This window comes from Bidens hawaiensis, unplaced genomic scaffold (genome assembly GCF_021521415.1).
Source record: "Bidens hawaiensis isolate Kalapana, Puna unplaced genomic scaffold, B.hawaiensis_p1.1 tig00001179_1, whole genome shotgun sequence".
Taxonomy (NCBI): domain Eukaryota; kingdom Viridiplantae; phylum Streptophyta; class Magnoliopsida; order Asterales; family Asteraceae; genus Bidens; species Bidens hawaiensis.
The window spans coordinates 119,832-141,999 of record NW_027491068.1 but is presented as its reverse complement, the minus strand read 5'-3'; the positions used below and the strand labels follow the sequence as shown (position 1 = coordinate 141,999).

At 37.2% G+C, this 22,168-nt stretch overlaps 2 protein-coding genes and 1 pseudogene across 4 annotated transcripts; 1 reads left to right on the top strand and 2 right to left on the bottom strand.

Annotated features, from left to right (window-relative positions):
• The first annotated feature begins 8,527 nt into the window (after nucleotides 1-8,527).
• On the top strand, nucleotides 8,528-12,152 carry LOC143563075 (protein LAZ1 homolog 2-like). 2 transcript variants are annotated; one of them, XM_077050705.1, is made up of 9 exons: nucleotides 8,528-8,764; nucleotides 8,856-8,912; nucleotides 9,042-9,150; nucleotides 9,231-9,415; nucleotides 10,062-10,150; nucleotides 10,248-10,497; nucleotides 10,574-10,807; nucleotides 10,882-11,322; nucleotides 11,557-12,152. In XM_077050705.1, the coding sequence occupies exons 1-9, from the start codon at nucleotides 8,597-8,599 to the stop codon at nucleotides 11,632-11,634; spliced, it is 1,611 nt and encodes a 536-aa protein (XP_076906820.1). In that variant the 5' UTR covers nucleotides 8,528-8,596; the 3' UTR covers nucleotides 11,635-12,152. The 2 variants fall into 2 exon arrangements, with proteins under 2 accessions (XP_076906820.1, XP_076906826.1); XM_077050711.1 differs by having other exon boundaries at nucleotides 11,560-12,151.
• A 1,291-nt stretch (nucleotides 12,153-13,443) lies between these two features.
• LOC143562264 (EPD1-interacting receptor-like cytoplasmic serine/threonine-protein kinase 5A) lies at nucleotides 13,444-18,310 on the bottom strand (annotated as a pseudogene). The gene is made up of 8 exons (XR_013140455.1): nucleotides 18,240-18,310; nucleotides 17,983-18,140; nucleotides 17,758-17,876; nucleotides 14,739-14,968; nucleotides 14,495-14,630; nucleotides 14,263-14,398; nucleotides 14,041-14,164; nucleotides 13,444-13,944 (listed from the first exon to the last, which is right to left on the bottom strand). The product of XR_013140455.1 is annotated as an EPD1-interacting receptor-like cytoplasmic serine/threonine-protein kinase 5A (transcript).
• Nucleotides 18,311-19,451: 1,141 nt separating this feature from the next.
• LOC143562252 (MOB kinase activator-like 1A) lies at nucleotides 19,452-21,878 on the bottom strand. Its single transcript, XM_077050115.1, has 7 exons — nucleotides 21,736-21,878; nucleotides 20,626-20,674; nucleotides 20,433-20,541; nucleotides 20,259-20,352; nucleotides 20,049-20,182; nucleotides 19,793-19,956; nucleotides 19,452-19,686 (listed from the first exon to the last, which is right to left on the bottom strand). The coding sequence occupies exons 1-7, from the start codon at nucleotides 21,759-21,761 to the stop codon at nucleotides 19,615-19,617; spliced, it is 648 nt and encodes a 215-aa protein (XP_076906230.1). The 5' UTR covers nucleotides 21,762-21,878; the 3' UTR covers nucleotides 19,452-19,614.
• Nucleotides 21,879-22,168: the final 290 nt, after the last annotated feature.

The window sequence follows — 22,168 nt, the reverse complement described above, 5'->3', positions numbered from 1 at the left end:
TTACACAACTTTGCTAGTCTATTTAGGCGCGCAGGCCGAAAAGAAAAAACGTTTTACATATAATACTTCTTTAATTGGGCCCCGTTCCAAGTTCTAGGGATCTCAGTTCCATCCAACTTTTCTAACTTGTAGGCACCTTTAGATAACATTTTTTAACTTTATAAGGTCCTTCCCAAGTCGGGGCCAACTTGCCCGGAGGCCTCATTGTTGCGGAAGACAAAGTCTTCCGCATCGAAGTCGCATTTTTGGACCCGCGAATTATAATACTTTTGCAATTGGCGTTTATAATTGTGCTCGCAGATCGATGCTAGTTCTCTCCTCTCCTCAAGGAGGTCAAGATTCATCCGGAGTTCCTGATCATTGTCATCGATCAACAAAACTCTTGCGGATGGAATCCCAATTTCGGCTGGAATCATGGCCTCTGTACCGTAGGTTAAATTAAAGGGAGTTTCAGAATTACTAGAATTCTTTTGGGTGAGAAGGGCCCAAAGTACATAGGGCAACTCGTCAAACCATCCCGTCCGTTTAGTTCCTAACTTTGCTTTGATTCCATCCTTGATTGTCCGTTTGGTTCTCTCAACCTGACCGTTTGCTTGCGGGTGGGCTACAGATGTGAAAACTTGAGATATCTGCAATTCTTTCAACCATTCTTGTAGCCCACTGTCGGCGAACTGAGTACCGTTATCACTAACGAGTTCCAGCAGAATACCAAACCGGCATATTATGAATTCCCAAATGAATTTTTTAACGCTCGCTGCTGTTATGGAAGCAAATGGTTTGGCTTCTACCCACTTCATGAAGTAGTCTATTGCAACTATTAAAAATTTGACGCGTCCCAGGGCTTCGGAGAAAGGTCCCATTATGTCGATAGCCCATTTCTGGAACAGCCAAGCTGAAGTGACTGGAACAACCTCATTCTTTGGTCGTAGCGTGTTAGGAGCATGACGTTGGCATGAATCACACTTTCTGATTTCATGTATCGCGTCCAGATGCATTCCTGGCCAATAATATCCGGCATTCATTAATTTTTCTATGACCATGCGCGGGCCTGCGTGAAGACCACAGATGCCTTCATGAACTTCTCTGATTAAATAGTTCGCGTCCTCGGCATCCACACATCGAAGTAGTGGTCCGAGGAAGGAACGCCGGTATAAAACACCGTCGTGCATTTTATAGTTCAAGGCTTTGTGTTTTATCTTCCGAGCCGCAGCTTTTCCTTCTGGGAGGGCTCCTGATGATAAGTATGCTATGATGGGTGTCATCCAAGATTCCACTCCGGTTTGGATTACCAAAACTTGATGTTGCGGGACAGATGGGCGATCCAGTATTTCAATGCGGATGTCTTTAGCGAAGTGTTCAAAATTCGTTGAAGCCAGCTTGCTGAGGGCATCCGCTGACTTGTTCTCGCTTCGCTTTATGTGAATGACTTTGCACGAAGAAAAGAAGCATCAAATCTCTCGCCCGTGACACATATGAAGCCATTACGTCATTCTTTGCTTCGTAAGTGCCATTGATTTGTCCCGCAATCAACATGGAGTCCACGCGAGCTTCCAAGTGTCGCACCCCAAGCTTTTTGGCTATCCGTAAGCCTGCCAAGAAACCTTCATACTCTGCCTTGTTGTTAGTACTCTTAAAGTAACTTTATAGCATATGTAAACTCGTGGCCTTCAGGATTGACTAGCCTAAGGCCTGCGCCAGATCCCTCACTGCTTGAAGCCCCGTCCGTGAATAATGACCAAATTTGTCCTTGCTCGGGAGGTGCTTGGGGTTGCTGCTCAATAAAACATTCTTTCTCTTTGTGCTACGGAACTTCAGTGACGAAGTCCGCTAACACCTGCCTCTTGATTGTTGGCCTAGGTTTATATTCTATCGCATGTTCACCTAGCTCGATGGCCCACTTTTCCAATCGCCCAGACAATTCTGGCTTACTGAGAACGTTCTTGAGTTTGTATCCGGTTAACACGTTGATGGGGTGTCCCTTGAAGTACATGCGGAGGCGTCGGGCGGCATAAACCAGTGCTAAGACAAGTTTTTCCAACATTGAATATCTAGTCTCTGGGTCTGACAATGTTCTGCTGACGTATCGCGTCTGAACGTTTTTTCATCCGTCATGAGTACAGCCCCAATAGCAATGTCTGATGCCGACAAGTATAAAGTTAAAGGTTCCCCCTCATAATGTGCTGTCAACGTGGATAGTTCCAATGTTCCATCAAGCATTTCTTAACTTCCAAGAAAGCTTGTTCCGCTTCCATGGTCCACTTAAATTGTGCTTTCTTGAGGCAGTTTCTTAACGTTGAGAAACGATTCAGGGCAACCAATCGACCATTAAGCGTTTGGACCTCTTTGAGAGAGGAAGGAGAAGACATGCGGGCTACGGCTTGGACCTTGTCTGGATTAGCCTTGAAGCACGCACTAGTAACAATTACTGCAAGAAATTTCCCTTCTTCCATTCCGAACGAACACTTGGCTGGATTCAACTTCATGTTGATACCTCTTAAGGTTTCGAATGTCTCTTCGATATCCCTCAACATTTGGTCTTCCTCAACACTCTTGATCACAAGGTCATCCATTTAGACCTCCAAATTTCGACCAATCTGATTTTTAAATGCTATGTCCATCATTCGTTGATACAAAATGTTGTTTTGTCCTCATCACCCGCAGCCATACGAATTTGATGATAACCTTTCTAGGCATCCAAAAAGCATTTGAATTTGAATGGGGCTACAACATCAGCCTTGAGATCTATTTTGGGCAACGGATAACAATCCTTGGGACACGCCTTGTTTAGATCCTTGAAATCTATACACATCCGCCACGTCCCATTGCTTTTGGGAATGATAACCGGATTGGCGACCCAGGTCTGATATTGAATTGGACGGATGATACCAGCATGGAGCAAATCTTGTACTTGATCATTCATGGCTTTCGTCTGTTCTGGGCCCATATTTCGCTTTTTCTGGACAATTGGTATAAACATTGGGTTTACGCTTAACCTGTGTTCCGTAATACTCCGCGGGACACCAGTCATGTCCGCAGGTTGCCAAGCGAAGATGTCCATATTTTTGGTCAACAATTGTTTTAAGAAAGTCCGCACTATTTCTGAAATAGCGGGTCCAATTATGACTGTCTGATCGGGGAATTCTTTGTTCAAAACCCATTTTTCTGGTTCAACCCTTTGAGATTGTTTTGGAATCTTACTGGTCTTTGAGCTTTCTGTTGCGAAGCAATGCCGATTAACATGAATTATCGCTACACCGGTGCAAGTTGGAACCCCTACCGCGCCGTGAGCCGTGAATGGGTGAGCATTAAAGTCACCGATTGCTTCTCTTCCTAAGATGATGTCATGTTTGGAAGTTGCTGGAAGAACCAAAAACTCAACTTCCTCAGTTCTTGAGTGGATCCCGTCACTTAAAGTAACCGGGAAGGAAATTACCCCTCACGGATGCATTACCTCCCCTCAAATCCAGATACAGGAGCATGAATAGGCTTCAACCTCTCCTTATCCTCCTCATCAAGCTGTTCAAACCACTGTTCGTACATGATGTCGGATGTACTACCAGTGTCAAAGAAAACATATTGGGAACGATAATGGCTGAAGAGAGCAGTGATAATCAAGGGTTCTTGTTACTGGGACCTCCTTTGATCCGCGGAAAGATCACTGGCTCATTCTTCCACTCTTCCTCGTCGGACTCTCGCCTCTTTCCTCCAATCCTACGTCCACCTTGGATCATGTGCACGTTTAAGTCTTTGACCTGCTTTTTGGACGGGCCCTGGTTGTCCCGCACGGGAGTTTTACCAGTCCCTGATTTTCCATCCTTCACCAAGTGTCCAAGTTTTCCAGACTTTATAGCCGCCTCAATCTCGCTTTTTAAAGCGTTACATTCGTTCATGTTGTGACCGATGTCATTGTGAAACGAACAATGTTTTTTGGCATCGAGGAATGATCTCCTCGTGAGTGGCTGCGGTTTTCTGAAGCTCACATTCTCTGTGGTGAGAATTTCAGCGGGAGTCTTTGAAAGTGGAGTCCAACTGTTGGGACCTCGATTCGAGGGTCCCCCTTTGTTCTTATTACCGATGAGAGATCTTGCATCGAATGGTTTGATGTTTCCGTATTTGGCTGCAGTCTTGACCAGATTGGTCCCTTTGCTTGTTTATTGGGAGTGGCAAATTGGGACGTGGAGTTTGGAAATCTACTTTAAACTTTTGCTTCGAATTATTATATCCCAATGTTTTTTCAGTTCTGGCAAATAATTTTGCCACAGTCATGATATCGTCCCATTCCTTTGGCATTCCATTTTTACCAGTGAGTGTGCGGATCAACGCGTCACGCTTGACGTTTTGCGGAAGGCACCGAAAAGCATGTCCTTGCTGATCCCACCAATGTTCAGACTTTCGTCATTGAACCTGGTAATAAAATCTTCTATGGATTCGTTATCACGGCGGACAATATCCAGAATTTCTGACTGGTCACGCGTGTGCTTCTTCTGCTGGCTGAACTGTTGTGAAAATTTCTTCACCAGATCATCCCAGCTAGAGATTTGACCGTCAGGTAACTTTTCAAACCATTCTCTCGCTGCCCCTGTTAGTGTTAATGCGAACATGTGACACCAATAAGGGAGCGTCCATCCGCTCACACCACCTACCTCCACGAAGTTTTGCAAATGATCGCTCGGATCAGTCATGCCATTGTATTTACCCACCGATGTAGGTATCTTAGCATTGACGGGAAAAGGTGCTGTAGCAATGCTTGCTATAAATTTTGACTTTTCGGCAAAGGCTGCCGGACGGTATGGTTTGGTGAAATCTTCCTCTACATCACTATGATACTCAGTGTGGCGGACTACATCCCACGAACGACTGTTTCTTGTCCGCGAACTCATCCTGCTGTCACATGTATAAAAACTGAAATCTCCCGGGTGATAAATTGAATCATAGTTGTCATACTCATCCAAGTAGGATGGTATTTTCATGTCGATGCGAGGACGAGGACGCAACCTTCGTAGTTTGCCAAACTCTTGTTCCGTTTGTTGACTATAACGGATCTGACTTCCTCTCACTGTTGGTGGATGAGAAAGAGATCTCCGTGGAGATTCTTCATAAGTCAGAGTACGAGCATGAAAACGCTCATTACGCACTCGACGCTCATATTCGGCCACCAAACTTTCTTGTTGTGCTCGGAGCCATTCTTCCGGAGACAATGGTCCTCTAGATCTGGAATTATGACGATGAGCTCTTGCCAACTCAGAATCGGCTGAGTCATCCTCCAGATCTAACACTGAATGAGTTCGGTGAGTGTCCCTCATAATTCGTCCGAGGTCACCCGAATTGAAACCTTTCGGTGCAGTAACACGTCCCAAATTAGTGAGAGTAGGCCCAGTTGGTGCTATGACACGCTCGAGGGTACGACCACCTAGCGTCACATCAACATTTCGTGAACCTAGAGCGGTAACATGTGCAAAAACACTCGAAGCAAAACCGTCAGGTGCTTCAGTATTAATGACATGTGAAGTAGGTGCAGGAGTTCCCGTCGGCCCGTCAGGAAGTTTACTCATATTAAACGAACCAAAAAACCAACAAAAATTTTATGTTGTTCTAACACCAAGACGGATGGCGCCAATGAAGAAACATGGATCCAATCCCCGGGCATGGGTCCTGGATCCGATGAGTCCACAGGGTAGGATATGATAACAATTAACACAGTACGAGTATAACTTCCCAAAGTACAGTGACCGGAACATGCAAAACAGACACCGTGAGTATCGTTACAGGAAGGACAAGAGGGGGGGGGGTCTTCCCGTAACCACCCTCCGGCTTGAGAATCAGTACAGTTCTTAAGAGAAAGTACTAAGTAAACCGAGTAAGTACAGTGAGAGTATATGCGAGTGAATGTGAATGAATACCTCATGCAGGTTGACAAGGTATTTATAGCTGAAGGATGTAGGAAGGTGTTTGGGCCAGCTGTCCTCTTCTAGAAGATCTTTGATAACTGCCTGGACGCGTGTCCTCTTATGATAGGTTAAGCTATACGTCCCATGTGCATGGGTATAACAACCTAGACACGCGTCGCCTTATGATAGGATGGACCACACCCTGGCCATGTGTACGGTTATAACAACCTGATCAGGTGTCCTTCGCTCATTGGCTGGCGAGTCACGTATTCTTCAAGTAACAATCGTGGATATTCTTCTAGAGGGCAGATAGTTAATGACATCTGTCTAGTTGGCATTGCCGTTCGGTCATTTTAGCGGACAGATGTCCTGTCCCGCGGATGACTTTTGAGGGTGCCCGGATGCTTCCGCGTGTGGTGCAAGGATGTTCTTCCTCTACCATGTTATGCGGGTGATCCATATGTCCCGCGGGTGGTATATGAGGGGTTCCTCTACGACCCGCGGGTGGTATTTAAAGGTATTTGGGTCTTTTGGTACCCTACCTCTATAAACTGTTTAACGCAAAAAAAAAAAACTAGTTATTATTATCTATAACAAATATAAACGAAAACACAAAAATCCTACGTGTCGCGATGTGCTCGCTCCCTCTTTTTTTGGAGTCACCAGATTTGCTTGAATTTTAAATGGAGGTTTCTCATGCATTTGACCCGAATTCATGGGTATGGGTCTTACCAAACCCAGATATTCCTTAAACGGGTTATAACATCTCATTAAATTAAAAATTATTCTCACCAAATTATTGACGTAAAATCCTATAAAATAGGATATACTAAAAATTAATATCTTATTTATTTTAATATATATATATTATTTAAATTAAAAAACCAATTTTATAGTAAAAAACAAAACGGGTCTTGGGTCTCATCAAACCATAAGTATATTATTAACTTTCATAAATATTGTTTATAATTAAAAAACCAAGTTAAGAGTAAAAGAAATAAACGGGTATTTGGTCTTACCAAAACCATATAGCTTTTAAATCGGGTTATAACATCTCATTTATTTGTGAAACAATTTATCACCAAACCATAAGTATATTATTAACTTTTATATAATAAAAAAAATTCAAAAAATAAATAAATAAATATTAGAACAAATAATATAAAACAAACTCCGTAATGCGGGGGATAAAAACTAGTAATCTATAATATATATAAACGAAGACATAAAAATCCTACGTGTCGCGATGTGGTCGCTCCCCTTTTTTTTGAGTCACCAGATTTGCTTGATTTTTAAATGGAGACTTCTCATGCATTTGACCCGAATTCATGGGTATGGTTCTTACCAAACCCAGATATTCCTTAAACGGGTTATAACATCTCATTAAATTAATAATTATTCTCACCAAATTATTTATGTAAAAATCCTATAAAATAGGATATAATAAAAAATAATATCTTATTTATTTTAATATATATATATATTAAAAAACCAATTTGATAGTAAAAAAATAAACGGGTCTTGGGTCTCATCAAACCATAAGTATATTATTAACTTTCATAAATATTATTTATAATTAAAAAACCAATTTCATAGAAAAAAAATAAACGGGTCTTGGGTCTCAACAAAACCATATAGCTTTTAAACCGGGTTATAGCATTTCATTTATTTGTGAAACAATTTATCATTAAACCATAAGTTTATTATTAACTTTCATACAATAAAAGTATAAATTAAAAAAATAAATAAATATTAAAACAAACAATATAAAACAAGCCCCGTAATACGGGGGATAAAAACTAGTATAATATAACCAAAGTAAGAAGAAAAAAAAAACAAACAAAAAAAGAATACGAAGTTTATAGGACAAATTATACGGCAACGTGTCACTCTGTAATTCCCATGCGGATGACACGTCAGTTTTCGGTTCAGTGTGATGAACCACGTCCCTGACACACTCGATGCATATCCCGTCTCTTCTTCTTAATTCACATAATATGTATTATTATTATTATTATTATTACTACCCAATTTCCAATTTAGGGTTTCAATTCCTCAACATGAAGGCTTCCCATTTGACGCTCTAATACCATACCACCGGTCAGTTGCTATTCTATCTTTTTATTATTCATTTGAATTGAATTTGAATTCACCACTCAAAACTAAACTAATTAATAATTGTCGCCTTCTTCTAAAATCATATAGTTAAGTGAATCTGATTAACCGACAAACAAAGATGCCAATCATGCCATGACGATTTAGTTATATTTATAGTACTGATATACGTGCATGTAGGTGTGAGCAAAAAGTGAATTAACCATGACCAAATAAAACCGACGGTTATAGTTAAGTGAATCTAATTAACCGACTATTCTATTCGGTTATGGTTACGGGTAACGTGTCTACGTAATTTTAACTGAAACTCAACCGAACCTTCTATTCGGTTATGGTTATGGTTACGGTTAACGTGTCTACGCACGTTAACTAATTTTAACTGAAACTCAACCGAACCTGGTATGTTTCTGTTTATCAATTTATATACCTCTATTTCAATCCTTTATACCTTTACTAGATTCCAGCTTTTAACATTTAAATTTATTTATGTTATAAACCTAGCTTGGAACACTATAATCGAACCGGCATATTTCAATTTCTATCATCTGAAATTTGGAATCCAGTTCAAAATTTTGTTGCAGAAGTTTTGTTTGATGAATGGAAAGATGTTAGCGGACGTGATAAACGAGCTTGATTCCGAGAGTATCGAGAGAGATTACCACACAATAGCCATTATTATTGCAGCATGCTTTGTCCTTGTAGCCTTGATTCTGTCATCTGTTACCATTGTTCAGCATCTCAAGTTTTATACCAATCCTGAGGTTAGTATGTTTGTTTCATAATAATGTGTCACTAGTCTACAACTTACATTTGTATTTTGTTTTTGTAAAACTTATGGTTATGCTTCCATAGGAACAAAAATGGATTGTTGCAGTTCTATTTATGGTTCCAGTCTATGCCATTGAGTCGGTACGTATCCATCAGTAAAACTTCAATAGACAAGTAAATGTAGTTTTACTAAAAATGATTATTATGACACTAATCCAAAGAAACAAAAGTGTGAAGTAGTTAACTAATAATGGTTTTGCTGTTGATTAGATTTTTTCCTTGTGGAAACCGAACTTTGCGGTTGCTTGTGATATTTTAAGAAGTTGCTATGAAGCATTTGCGCTCTATTCCTTTGGAAGTTATTTGATTGCGTGTCTTGGTAAGACTAGTTGTTAACTAATTATATACGTGTTAGTTAAACCTATTTTCTATTTAGTGATGGGAATATTATTATCTTAGGTGGCGAAAGAAAAGTTGTTGAATTACTTGAAGACGAGAAAGAAGCACTGCTGAAAAAGCCTTTGCTAGACGGGAAGGATTTGAAACCGGATTTCAACCGAACATCGTTATGCAAATTCTTCAGACAACCGCGTGTTCTTGGTGAAGGATTGTTACAAATAGAGAAATTTGGACTAGTACAATATGTTAGTTACAAAACCGGCTTTTAACTAAAACATATACATGTATCATAACTAGAGATCCGCATAAACACCTATATTTATTGTTTTAACTGCGATATATAAGGTGGCTATGTAGTGTTCATGCAGTTCTCATAGTTCTATACTTAAATTTGGTTATGTATTGAGTGTGTCCCATCATAACTCATCATCATCATCATCATCATCGTACTCAGTATATCCCACCAATAGCAAAGCTATGGTAGGGTCTGAGGAGGGTAAGATGTAGACAGCCTTACCTCTACCCTATAAGGATAGAGAGGCTGCTTTCGGTGAGACCCCCGGCTCGATAGTAGTTTTGCATCAAGCCTTGGACATAAGGCACATAGCACTCAATCATCGGGACACCGGCTGATCGGTGCATGTACCCTTGTCTTTCGGCTATCAACGTCACTACATGATGCCTGATTAACCGTCCGTCACTTTTAATGTTATTTTCACGAGATTAGTAAAATAACGTCAAAATTAGTGCAATTTCACTTTTGCCCACCCGAGGGTTCACACATATATACATCATATGTGCGTTATAATAACTGATACCTTATAATATTTGATACCTTATAATATTTGATACATAATAATATTTGTGTTTCTTTTTCTATTTGTATTTCAGATGATTTTAAAGACGTTCACTTCGTTTTTGGCGATGGTATTGGAGCTTTTGGGAGCATACGGTAATGGCGAGTTCAAATGGTATTACGGGTAAGTATTTAACCATTTTTCATAAGCTAAAGTTTATAAATTTCTATTAATTTCTAAAATATATATATATATATATATATTACTGGCCCAATTACAGGTACCCGTATATTGCTGTTGTAATAAACTTCAGCCAGATGTGGGCATTATACTGCCTGGTGAAATTCTACCATGTGACTCATGAAAAACTTCAACCAATAAGACCCCTTGCAAAATTCATCAGTTTCAAAGCCATTGTTTTTGCGACATGGTGGCAAGGCGTTGGCATTGCATTATTATGCTACTATGAAGTTCTACCTAACCGAGGACATTTTGAAACCGAGTTACAGGACTTTTTGATCTGTATTGAAGTTAGTTTCTTTGCTGCTATTTTAAACTACTTATAAAATTGTTCGATAGTTACTATAAGTATTGTTATCCCAACAGATGGCGATTGCAGCTGTTGCTCATGTTTTTGTGTTCTCAGCAAAACCGTACCATTATTTGCCTATATCCGAGTATGGAAACATATCCACCAAAACAATCAAAGAAGTTGTGAAAGTAGAAGAAGGTGATGAAGAAAAACCAGCTATTGTTGAAAAAACAGAAACAAAAGTCGAGGCTCCGGGAACAAGTTTGGCAGAAAGTGTGCAGGAAATAGTTGTTGAAGGCGGTCAGCATGTAAGTCTGATGTGACACGAAAAACAAACCAAATTTACCAAAGAAAGTTCTTACATGTCTATTGGTGTTTGTAGGTTGTTGATGATGTTAAACTGACCATAAATCAAGCAATCGAACCTGTGGGCAAAGGTATGACAAAGATTCAAGAAACAATCCATCATTTGTCGGTTGGTGATGATGATAATAAATCAGAAGTTGAGGTTGATGAATATGAAAAAGATGTTACAAGAGTCGTGTCTGACGGGGTTGGTGACGATGATAACAAATCAGAAGTTGAAGTTGATGAATATGAAAAGGATGTTACAAGAGTCGTGTCTGGCGGGGTTGGTGACGTTGATAACAAATCAGAAGTTAAAGTTGAAGTTGATGAATATGAAAAAGATGCTACAAGAGTCGTGTCTGACGGGTCAACTGATGACGATAACGGGTCAACTGATGACGATAAAGAAACACTCGAAGTAAGAGTCGAGGAAAACAAAGAAGTTTCTAGACACAGAACTGTAAAAACTTCTGAAGTAAGTGTTGAGGAATATAAACATAAATAAGAAACAGTTTTAACTGTATATTATTTCCTTTTACATGCCGATCGATTCCTTATTCCATATGTTTCATTATTTACAATACGGATTGGGTACTCGTGTCCCACTGTTTTCGTACATGCTATCATGTATTCTTTTTACAAATACGCATACACAATCCTGCTTTTTCACCATAGCACGCCATATTTTAGCTTCAAGTTTCATTCACAGCAGGCGGTACAGGTCAACACACCACATATTTGGGTCAACACAACCGAACAACCATTGTTGATTTTGGAACAAGCTTGAATGCAGCACATACAACAGCATTTGCTTAACAGATCTACACAGCAATTACCAGCCCCTTTAACAAACTTGTCTGTTTGACTCGGTGGCCTCGGTCCAAAACCTGGTGGAATGTTTTCAAATGTTGCAACGATGTCACCAAACCCTAGCCCTAATTGACGCAACACGTTAATTCTTTCGGTTTTCAGAATTTCTTGATCTGGCTCCTTTTTTCCCTACAGGAAATTATACAACATAATTTTCGCTCTTAAGAATATGAACAAATGAACAAAAGTTACCTGCTTTTTTCCAGTTTTGGAAGGTTTAACTTGTGGTTCTGTCTTTAACAAGATCATTTGTGTATATTCAGACACAGTACCAGTTTGTAAGCTGATCTTTGTTACCTGCCCACAAAACATTAAATCTTAAAAAGCATGATTCACTGAAACATATTCACTTTAGAGTCCAAAAGTTGCTTTATGTTGTTGACCTTATCCTCAAGGCTTTTATCTTGTGATAACCATGCCTGTGTGGTGTATGCTTCAATCTGTTTCTTTGCAAGAACCTGATTGATCATAATAATAATAATAACAATAAAAGTCAACTTGGTTTCAATCTTTTTCTTGTTTTCATAAATTTTAAGCATTAAAGTTGATACCTTTTCAAGAGGTATGTGTTGTGTGTGTTGTACTTGTATGTCAATAATGAAATTGCTCATATCAGCAAGGGTGCCTTTAGCTTCCAGTTTGTCAGGGAAGTTGCCTTTGTATCTCCCTGATATGATCAATGGTCTATCATAACAAAGATCTGGAATGGTTGATGGATAAATCTGTGAAAAATGATGGTGATTATGGGATGTTTTGGCCGGAGAAAGTGACGGGTATCCAACGGTCGATTGTCAATCATCAAATTATTATGAACGAATGTTGTACGTGTGTTTTTTTGGTTACGAGCCAGATTTTAAATTATAGTTAGTTGGTACTATATATACGGTTATACTAGTGTCCGGGTAATGCCACGTGGTGTTCATGTTTTGCTACCTACTCTTTTACAGTTACTTTATCTGTGACCTTTTATTTAGTTTAAGTGAATGTCACCAACCTTTCTTTTGGTCCAAATAATAGAGGTGCACAAACAAGTTTTAAACGTTAAATTTGTTTGGGTTGAAACCGGTTTTTTGACCAGTTTAAAATCGTTTTTACCAGTTTTGACTCGTTTTAACCGATTTTATCCAGTTTTGGTTCAATTAACCAGTTTCAGCAGGGCCGGCCTTAGAGGGTGGCAGGGTAGTCGACAACCACATGCCCAACACCCCGCTGGCCCGAAAATACTTTTTTATAAAAAATTATACGTATTTTTATAAAAAAATATGTATAATCAATGTTTCAACAAAATTTCATAACCAATAATTTGGTCTAGTGGTAAATGGGTATGACATATAACCAAAAGGTTGCGGTATTAAACCTTATTTGAGACATTTTTTATTTTATTTTTATACAAAAGTTTTTTACACAGCTCAAATCATAAATAATTAAGCCCACTTAAAACTAAATTATTTAAACCTAACAAAATGTTCCTGTTACTTAAGGCTCAAAAAAAATTTCGTATTCTCGGAGCCGGCCCTAGGTTTCAATAGAGAGAATTTCAAACCAGTTCCAAACAACGGTTTCAATTGGTTCCAAACCCGTTTCTAGATAATCAAATTCCTTTTAACAATAATAATAATAACAAAATAAAATAAAAATTAGATTTTATAAAGGTCATACATACACTCATAAGTTTGTTATTAGTTTATCACACATATATGTACATGTTATAAATGATATCCTTCCTTGTTTAAGTAGTGTTACTCCGGTTAATTTGTCAATGGTACTAATGTTTCTATTTAAATCTATTTCGAAATCAACTACTGGAGATTTGGTTCAATGATGCCTTTGATCGTGTATGTTGATGTCTTTGGGTGCTTCCTTGTTTGGATTCTCGGCGGTTGGGGCCGTGTACACACATGTTCCAAAGGGCATGGCATTATAGTGTGTTAATGGTTCGAGGGTGTCGACAATTATGCTCATGGTTGGTCTTTCCTTTGGCCTATGGCTCAAGCATTGGTAAGCTATTTCGGCTGCCTTTTGTGCACCGGTTTCTGAGTACTGGCCTTCGAGTCTTGGGTCCATTATGCGACTAAGCTTCCGAGCACTCTTTAGTAGTGGCCTGGCCCCCACTCGGCTAGGTCATGTTCTCGGTTTTGACGGCTTTTGTCTATTGATCCTCGGCCTGTTAGAAGCTCAACAAGTTCAACTCCGACGCTGTAAACATCACTTGCCGCCGTCAGACGACCTAAAAGTAAAAGAAAAAACCACATAATATTATTATTATTATTATTATTATTATTATTATTATTATAACTAAAGGGTACTTAAAAGTTAAAGTTACCTGTCATGAGATATTCAGGAGCCGTGTATCCATGTGTGCCCATGACTCGAGTCGAAACGTGTGTATCATCTCCCTCAGGGCCATCCTTTGCCAGTCCAAAATCCGAAAGTTTAGCGGTGTAGTCCTTGAAAACATCACAAACATGTTCGATTAGTACCATAAATCAAAAATATAAAACGTCGATCATTTTACTAAGACATCTGAAGAACATAAAGAGCTTACAGCGTCCAACAAAATATTGGAAGTTTTAAAATCGCGATATATGATAGGTTTTTTGCCTCGTGAAGAAACGCAAGACCTTTCGCAGCTCCTAGAGCGATTTTCATTCGTGTAGACCATGGAAGAGGGATCGAAAATCCTGTAAATCGAATCAAACCTGTTTATAAATAATTATGTACGAGAAGTAAAAACTGAAAAAAATAGATTAAATTATATATGAACTAGTCAAACTCACTTTGAAAGAGTTGACTTTCTAAGCTGCCACGTGGCATGTACTCGTAAACCAGCAACCTGTGTTCATCTTCACAACAGTATCCGATCAACTTCACCAAATGTGGATGTCTTAATTGTCCAAGAAACATCACTTCTATCTGTCAAATGCATGCAAATATGCAATATTAACCAACACTTAAATAATACTTATTCATTTTAAATAATAAACAATAAAACAAATGTAGCATTGGGTTAATATTACGTACCCGCCACTCTCTATGGCCCTGTGCACCTTCTAGATTGAGGAGCTTAACAGCCACAGGCTGTGGCTTGAGACCAGGTCTAAGCTTGTCATCTATGAACCCTTTGTGAACCGGTCCAAACCCGCCTTGACCCAAGAAGTTGCATGAAGAAAAAGACTGTGTGATGAGTTTAAGCTCTGCCAGGGTGAATAGATAGAGGTTTGATCCCGGTAATGACTTGGATAAGTCCTCGGGCGAAAAGGGTTCATCGGGCTTCTTCGGCTTTGGTTGAACCGGTTCATGGTTCTTGAAACAGTTCAACCAAGAATATTTTGATGATTTCTTGATTCTCATTATGGTGATTGTAATATTGAGTTTGAAAGTGAGATGAAGAAATGGTTTTGGATATATAAAGTATTAGGATTCCGGAATAGTCAACAAAACTACAAAGGTAACTAAAAGTTTGAATTTATAAAGAATAATTTTGTAACACGTATTCACATGTTGAGCCGTTTGTTTCTCCTGTTTATCGAAGTTTTGGTTACAATACACTCTAACCTATCTTTTAAATTAGCTATAACTAGTGTTTTACCCGACGCGTTACACCGAAGCAGATTGATATCACTCTGGCGGTGGTAAAATCCAAGCCTTGTCGGCCCATTGTTGAGACGATGAGTCAATGTGAATTATTTTGGTTTTGATTATGTGTGTCGTTGTACCAGAATTAAAATCAAAAATAAAACAAAAAACTTATAAAATGGAGGTAGACCAATGGGGTGACGTCGGTCGATAAAACTCTGTTGTTGGTATATTCCGACTGTTATCGATCCCAGGCATTGAGGAAGTTATTGGCATTTGGTCGGTTTTAGTTATATTCGTTACGAACCGGAAAAAAACAAATATATATATATATATATTGATACGCCACTAAGGTGCCACAAATTGGCCCAATTGGGGCTTTGTGACACCAAAATACTCAATTATTATCTATAATATAATAATTAATTTGCTCCTGTTTTTGTAGTTTTGGACACATTTCACCATCTCTTTTCCTTTTCGCCTCTCTCACTCCACCTTTGCTACACGTCAGATTCAGACGCCGACGTTGGAGAAGCTCTAAGTCTTTATTCGTGATCCATACACATGTTGGACCCATTTTGCTTTTTAGTGTATGTTTTATATAAACAGCAAACTAATCTACTTCTAATTACATCACATTTGTCGTAGTTGGACTTAAACCATCACCATTTTAGAGGGACTATACCTTAGCTAACCTCTTGATATAATTGTTCAAGCTCTTTGGTACAAGTGTTGTTATGTGCTAGCTAAAAAATTAACTGATATATTATTAAGTATATGTTTTAGTTAAAAAACTGAATTGTGAAAGTTGTTTAATTGGAAATTTAAGTTAGGATTTTACCTGTACATTGGCCGACTCTAAATAGACGCGTTTGAAAGGTTGTCGATAGGAGGAAGGCTGGCACGTTTCAAAATCACTTATTTGACCTAATTTCCTTTTATTTAATAATATGTTGAAAGACTTTAAAAAACCAAAAGAATTACAAAACGCTTTATAAAAAGTAACGAATATGACTTGATGGTACATTTGAATTTTCTAAATTAAGAGGAAAAAATAAATAAAGAACAAAAAATTACCTGAGAATATACATGCATACTTAACCGAATTCGAATAGAAAAACGTAAGAAACATATGCACATTTAGGGGAGGGATACTGTACAGTAATCCTCTATCATATATTACGTACGTGAATTAAACTCAAGGTTAAAGTCCAATTACTCTCAAATTCACATATGTTTTTTTATAATTATGCTCAAATCATAATTACGTTAAAAAAAGTTTTTCATCAATAATAAGTCAAAAGTTGATCAATTGAGAATCCCAATCTATTTGTTTGGATGATCTGATGATTAACTGGATACAGATTGACGATTTCGAGATCATGTGATGTGATTTCATGGATATTTGTTGTCTTGTACGTAATGTATGATAAGTCAATGTTATATTGGATCTTTTATTTATACATTTATTTATATCAAAATATGACTGTTTTTTAAGCGTGAAACTTTTCTCTTGTTGGAAGTGATTATTTTTCGTGCACTGTTTATATTTGTTAAAATTGTATTTGAAACTAGTCATGAAACGAATATATATTATATATTTACCAATAATACATACATGGAGCTGGTCATACATGAAAGTATTAAAATAATACGCATACATGTCCATGTACAAATATAGACACGTATAATATTGCATGCATCTACACACGTATACGTAGAATAAATGAATAGTGAGTTGCTAAAGAAGAGTGTAGACATATACGGAGGTTTCACACCTTTGACATTGACTTGTATTTAGTTATTTAACAATTTGAATTGGAAAGTCAAATAGTTTTGACTTTTTGGACTCTGTTTCCAGTAAACTTAAACTGAAGCAATTGATTTTTTTTTTTTACGTTTATTCAAATTAAAACCTTTTTAAAAATATTAAATCAATCAAAGGAAAGCATTTCACTAATGAATCTAACATGACCTCTAAAAAATCATTTTCTTGAATATCGTCCATGATATCTAAGTTGAGCCAAAACGTACGAGGTCGATAATGTATTAGACACACATGTACCACATAATATGTGACGGGTCGATAATGTACATATCCAAGATATTATGTAGGTGCCAATGTGCCATACACCGTGCGTCTCTATTTAAAACATCACACTACAAATGCATATGTAATAATATTGGTATAGAATGATGATACAAATGGCAGGAACTATGGAAATTAAAACATGACATTGAATATAGCTGAAACATGAAACTTGATTAAAATTAGACGAAATTTACGTCAGTTGTTAGAACTTAGAAGAGTTCAAACAGAAAAAATGTGACTTCAGTGCAATAGTTATGAAATGCTAAAAAAAATGCAAGTACATCATAGCTACTGATACAAATACAAACATGAAATATCTGACCTATAGTTATTGTTCCATTTCACAGTGGAGATACATGTGTCGTTTCATTCAAAAACAGGCAACCGAAAACATAGTTATAGAAATCTCGTGCTTTGACGATTTCTCCACCACCCAAAACCGCTTCCATATCATATTTACAGGCTCTGGTGCAATCAGGACAATAGGTAACCTGCATTTACAAAGATAAATGACTTTAACTATAATTTAATAAAAATACAACTATGTGCCTGCGTATGCATGTGTGTTAAATAAAAACAAATCTCGAGTCAAAATACCTCCAATAACTTGGGTTTAAAAGAACTATCAAGCATAACATCAACACCATACATAGCCCTAGCCGTTGGACTGTGCATCTCTGGATGAACTAATGCAGCCGACTCAAAAACCTTCCGAATCATCTGCTTAACCCTCGAGTGAATTTCCAACCATTTAACTGCAATTGTCAAAAACAAAACAATCACCATGTTAAAACCACATGCCAAAAACATGTGAACATGCCAATAATGTTAAAAAACAAACAAAACAAACAAACCTTGATGTTCCTTCTCAAACTCCTTAACAAACTCTGGTTTGTTCATGTGATTCAATGTTCCCCTATAGTTCTGATATTTTGAAAAAACAGTAATTATAAGTATATAAAGATTGATTATAATATAACTGCCTAAAAAGACAAAATGATTACCATAACAGTGAAGTGTGTCTCATACTCGTACAAGCTTTTCTTATCCAAAGTGTATGTGTTGTTAGCCAGCCTAACCTGAAATAGTATGAAAACCATTAAGGAAACAAGAAATATAAATAAAAATTTTGAGTTTATTCTCCATACCCAGAAAATATCTGTGATAAATAACTCCAATGGGCTAATACTGCGAACGAGGACAATGTACCGAATATCAAATTTCCTCCCCTGGAATAAAGCTGGCTGTTCAATATATTTTTGACATATTTTGGGGCCAGTTTCCATGAGACGTATAATTGCAGATAAATTTCCAGTAACTGTTGTATCTATGGTTCTAGCCATATTCCAAGGTTTCAAGATCCATAAATTGTCTGTTTTATTGTTCTCGCGTACACAATAGTCCCCAATAAATTGAGTTCACGTCTCTCAGATAACTAAAATTCGCCGTTCAACAAAGAATAAAAATAAATTTGAACACCTAATAGCGGATTTGAGTTGGACTCACTAAACTTCAACCAAAACGACCCATTAATTGCAAAGTTCACTTTAATAACTTATCATTTGAAATTTCTTGTCCAAAAATCACCTGTGGAACTATAACTAATCATTTCAAACAATGTCCAGTGGTTAGAATTGATCAACAGCCACTAAGAACACTAATATTGAAATTATTGGTTATAATACACATCCAAAGTCAAGCCTACCTAACATATGTCCTAATCATTTAATACGATGTTTTTAGGCTATTGGATTTACGAAACATCATTAATTTCCTGAAATTCCCATATGGTTCATACCCCCTCTATTTTTACTACAATTGGAACTTATATGTTTGGATAATGATTAAAAGGAACTCACCCAATAATTTCATGTATTTTCCAATAGACACATTTACTCTCCTCTCTTTTGTATGAATGAATAATGATATGCATAAGTCTCTCCTTATCCAGGGATTTAACTTTAAAAAAAAACTAGCCAAACAAAGTACTTTAAAAACTAACTATTTTAAAATAACGTAGGAATAACTAAATATTCTTAAAATAATGTATGAATAATTGGGATGTTTTAAACAAACAAATAAATAGCTAAATTATGTTGCCACCTTCAAATATAAAAACATATAGTAGGCTAAAATGAAAGAATAATCTCTAACAAAAGCTGCTTAGGACACTTCCAAAAAGAAAATGTTTCAAATTAACAACAAAAAGGTTAAAAAAGAAGATGAGAACTACAACTTCAGGATGGATTCAACAAGCTCATACAAAGGTGCAAGCTCCCCTTGATCAATTAACCGGAATTCCTGCATTAGTCGGGTTTAATCATCTCTTGATATTTTCAACTAATTATTTAATAACATAGAAGCGAAATTAAAGACAGAATATATAAAACAAAAAAAAGATGCTCACCCATGTGAAGAGGACAAAATGTTTGAAACAAGTATTGAGATGAGCTTCCTCTTTCAAACTCATAATCATCTGAAAATGTGAATGATATATGTGAGCATATACCCTGAATAACCTCTTGAATATTGTCTTCACAACATCCTGGAAATTGGAAGGAAACGGTGCACCTGCAACGGTCATACACACACAAGTTAGATCATATATTGTTAATTGGAAAATGAATATGTTTATTACCAAAAAAAAAATATTATAGCATTACCAAGTTTCTGAGGGAATATTGATTCGTTATCAAGTTGAGTTTCTATCCACTCCATTAAATACTCGACGTATTTAGGAGCCGATACTTCTATTGGTTTCTTAATAGAAACACCATCAGCCCACCTGTACTCGTACCTGAAAATAACAACAAAACGTTAAAAGCTGTATAGTTAATTATATTTGACCGACTAAGAAGGATTGAGCAAGTTACTTTGTTCCAGCTGTCATTGTTGGGCATGTTGACGGTGTGCAGAATTCAGTAAGGGTACCATAAAGGATGTTCACTTGATTAAAGAAATCAACAGCTGCAGAAAATAAAAGTTACTATATAAATCAGTAATCATATGTTAATTTACATTAAAACAGCAGTGAAGAAGATCATTACCATTTATTGCCAGCCACTCGTTAAGATCTTCTCCAGGCGGTAGGCGAACGGCTTCCCTCAAATTTCCACTTCCCAAAGTAGCATCAATGTGTTTTTTAAGCTGTGCGCCCTGAATCCGTATCAATTGATCACATTAAATGAGTTTGATATCAATAAATATTCGTAAACGTTTGTTTAGGTGTAACGAACTAACCTTACTTCCCGACGGAGCGCTCTTTTTAGGTCGAAAAGTCTTCTGGTTTCTGTAAATACAAATGCGATCCGAAAATTAGCAATTGTAAACATGTGAAAAATAAAAAGAATATCATAATTTAAAGCCCAGATGATTGAGTGCTATGTGCCTTATGTCTAAGGCTTGATGCAAAACTACTATCGAGCCGGGGGTCTCACCGGAAGCAGCCTCTCTATCCCTATGGGGTAGAGGTAAGGCTGCCTACATCTTACCCTCCTCAGACCCTACCATAGCTTTGCTATTGGTGGGATATACTGAGTACGATGATGATGATGATGATAATTTAAAGCCCAAAAGACTACAACAAAAAGTGGCTGAGTGTGGCTCTGTATTATATAGCTGTCTTTAGTAGAAAACTTAAAAAAGAGTTCTAGAACCTACCTATATTTGGCATTAGCTATAATCTGCATATCCAAACTAAGAAAAAATCAAAATCACAGAATCATGTAGCACGTAATGATATAAACCTTTGTGATATATTGTTTGATCCTGAGGGCTCCGTACAGCTGGCGCCTGGCGATGATGGCCTTTTGCCATTAGGTCATCCCGTACGAAGTAGCTAGACAATTATTTGTTTGTTGCCGTAAACAAAATAACATAAACCTATCATTCTATCAATTTCGGACTTAAATTTGATGTATAACTGACTTGACTTTATCAACTTTTGACCTGAAATGAATGTATGATTGACTTGACTGGATCATGTAACAGTTAACACATAAGCCTATCCATATACGCTTACGCAGGTCTAAAGCCGACAAAAACTCGTTGTTTTCATACCAAAACTAGTAATAATTACATCAAATAATCGAAGAACTAACGTGTTTGTTGCAATACGGTATCACACACACACAGGATTCATAGTTAACATGACGTAATTGAACAAAGTTAGACGAAACTAACGTGATTAAGCTACTAATTAATAATCTTCGTCAATATGAATAATATATGAATCGCGAATCAACGATTGAGATAAAATTCAAAATCAATCAACTGAAATTAGTCAAGCAAGCAATACAAGAGTTGGATAGATGATTGATACGTATAAATGTATAATAATTGATTACGTACCTGCTACCGAGTCCAAAGAGACTCATGATGGATGATGATGATCTAGGGTTTCAGTATTGTTTGTTTCGTTTCGTGTGGTATATAGAGATGAATTAAGTGAGAAAGAATAATAATAATAATAATAATAATAATAATAATAATAATAATAAATTAATAATAATAATACAAGCCATTGCCATCTTAAGCTTAGCTGTCACATGGCCGATTCTGCCGCCAACATCACCCTTTCTATTTTTTCTTATTTCCAACTTTGCCCTTAAACTATTCACTTTTATCACTTCCAAACCAGAGACTTGGGCCGTAAGCGAACCGAATGTTTAACGAACTATTCGGTAGAAGTTCGCTTGTTTAATAAATCTATGAACATGAACAAGGAAATTGTTCGATTCAATAAATGAAAGTCATGTTTGTTTAGTTGTTTTCGTAATTTTTG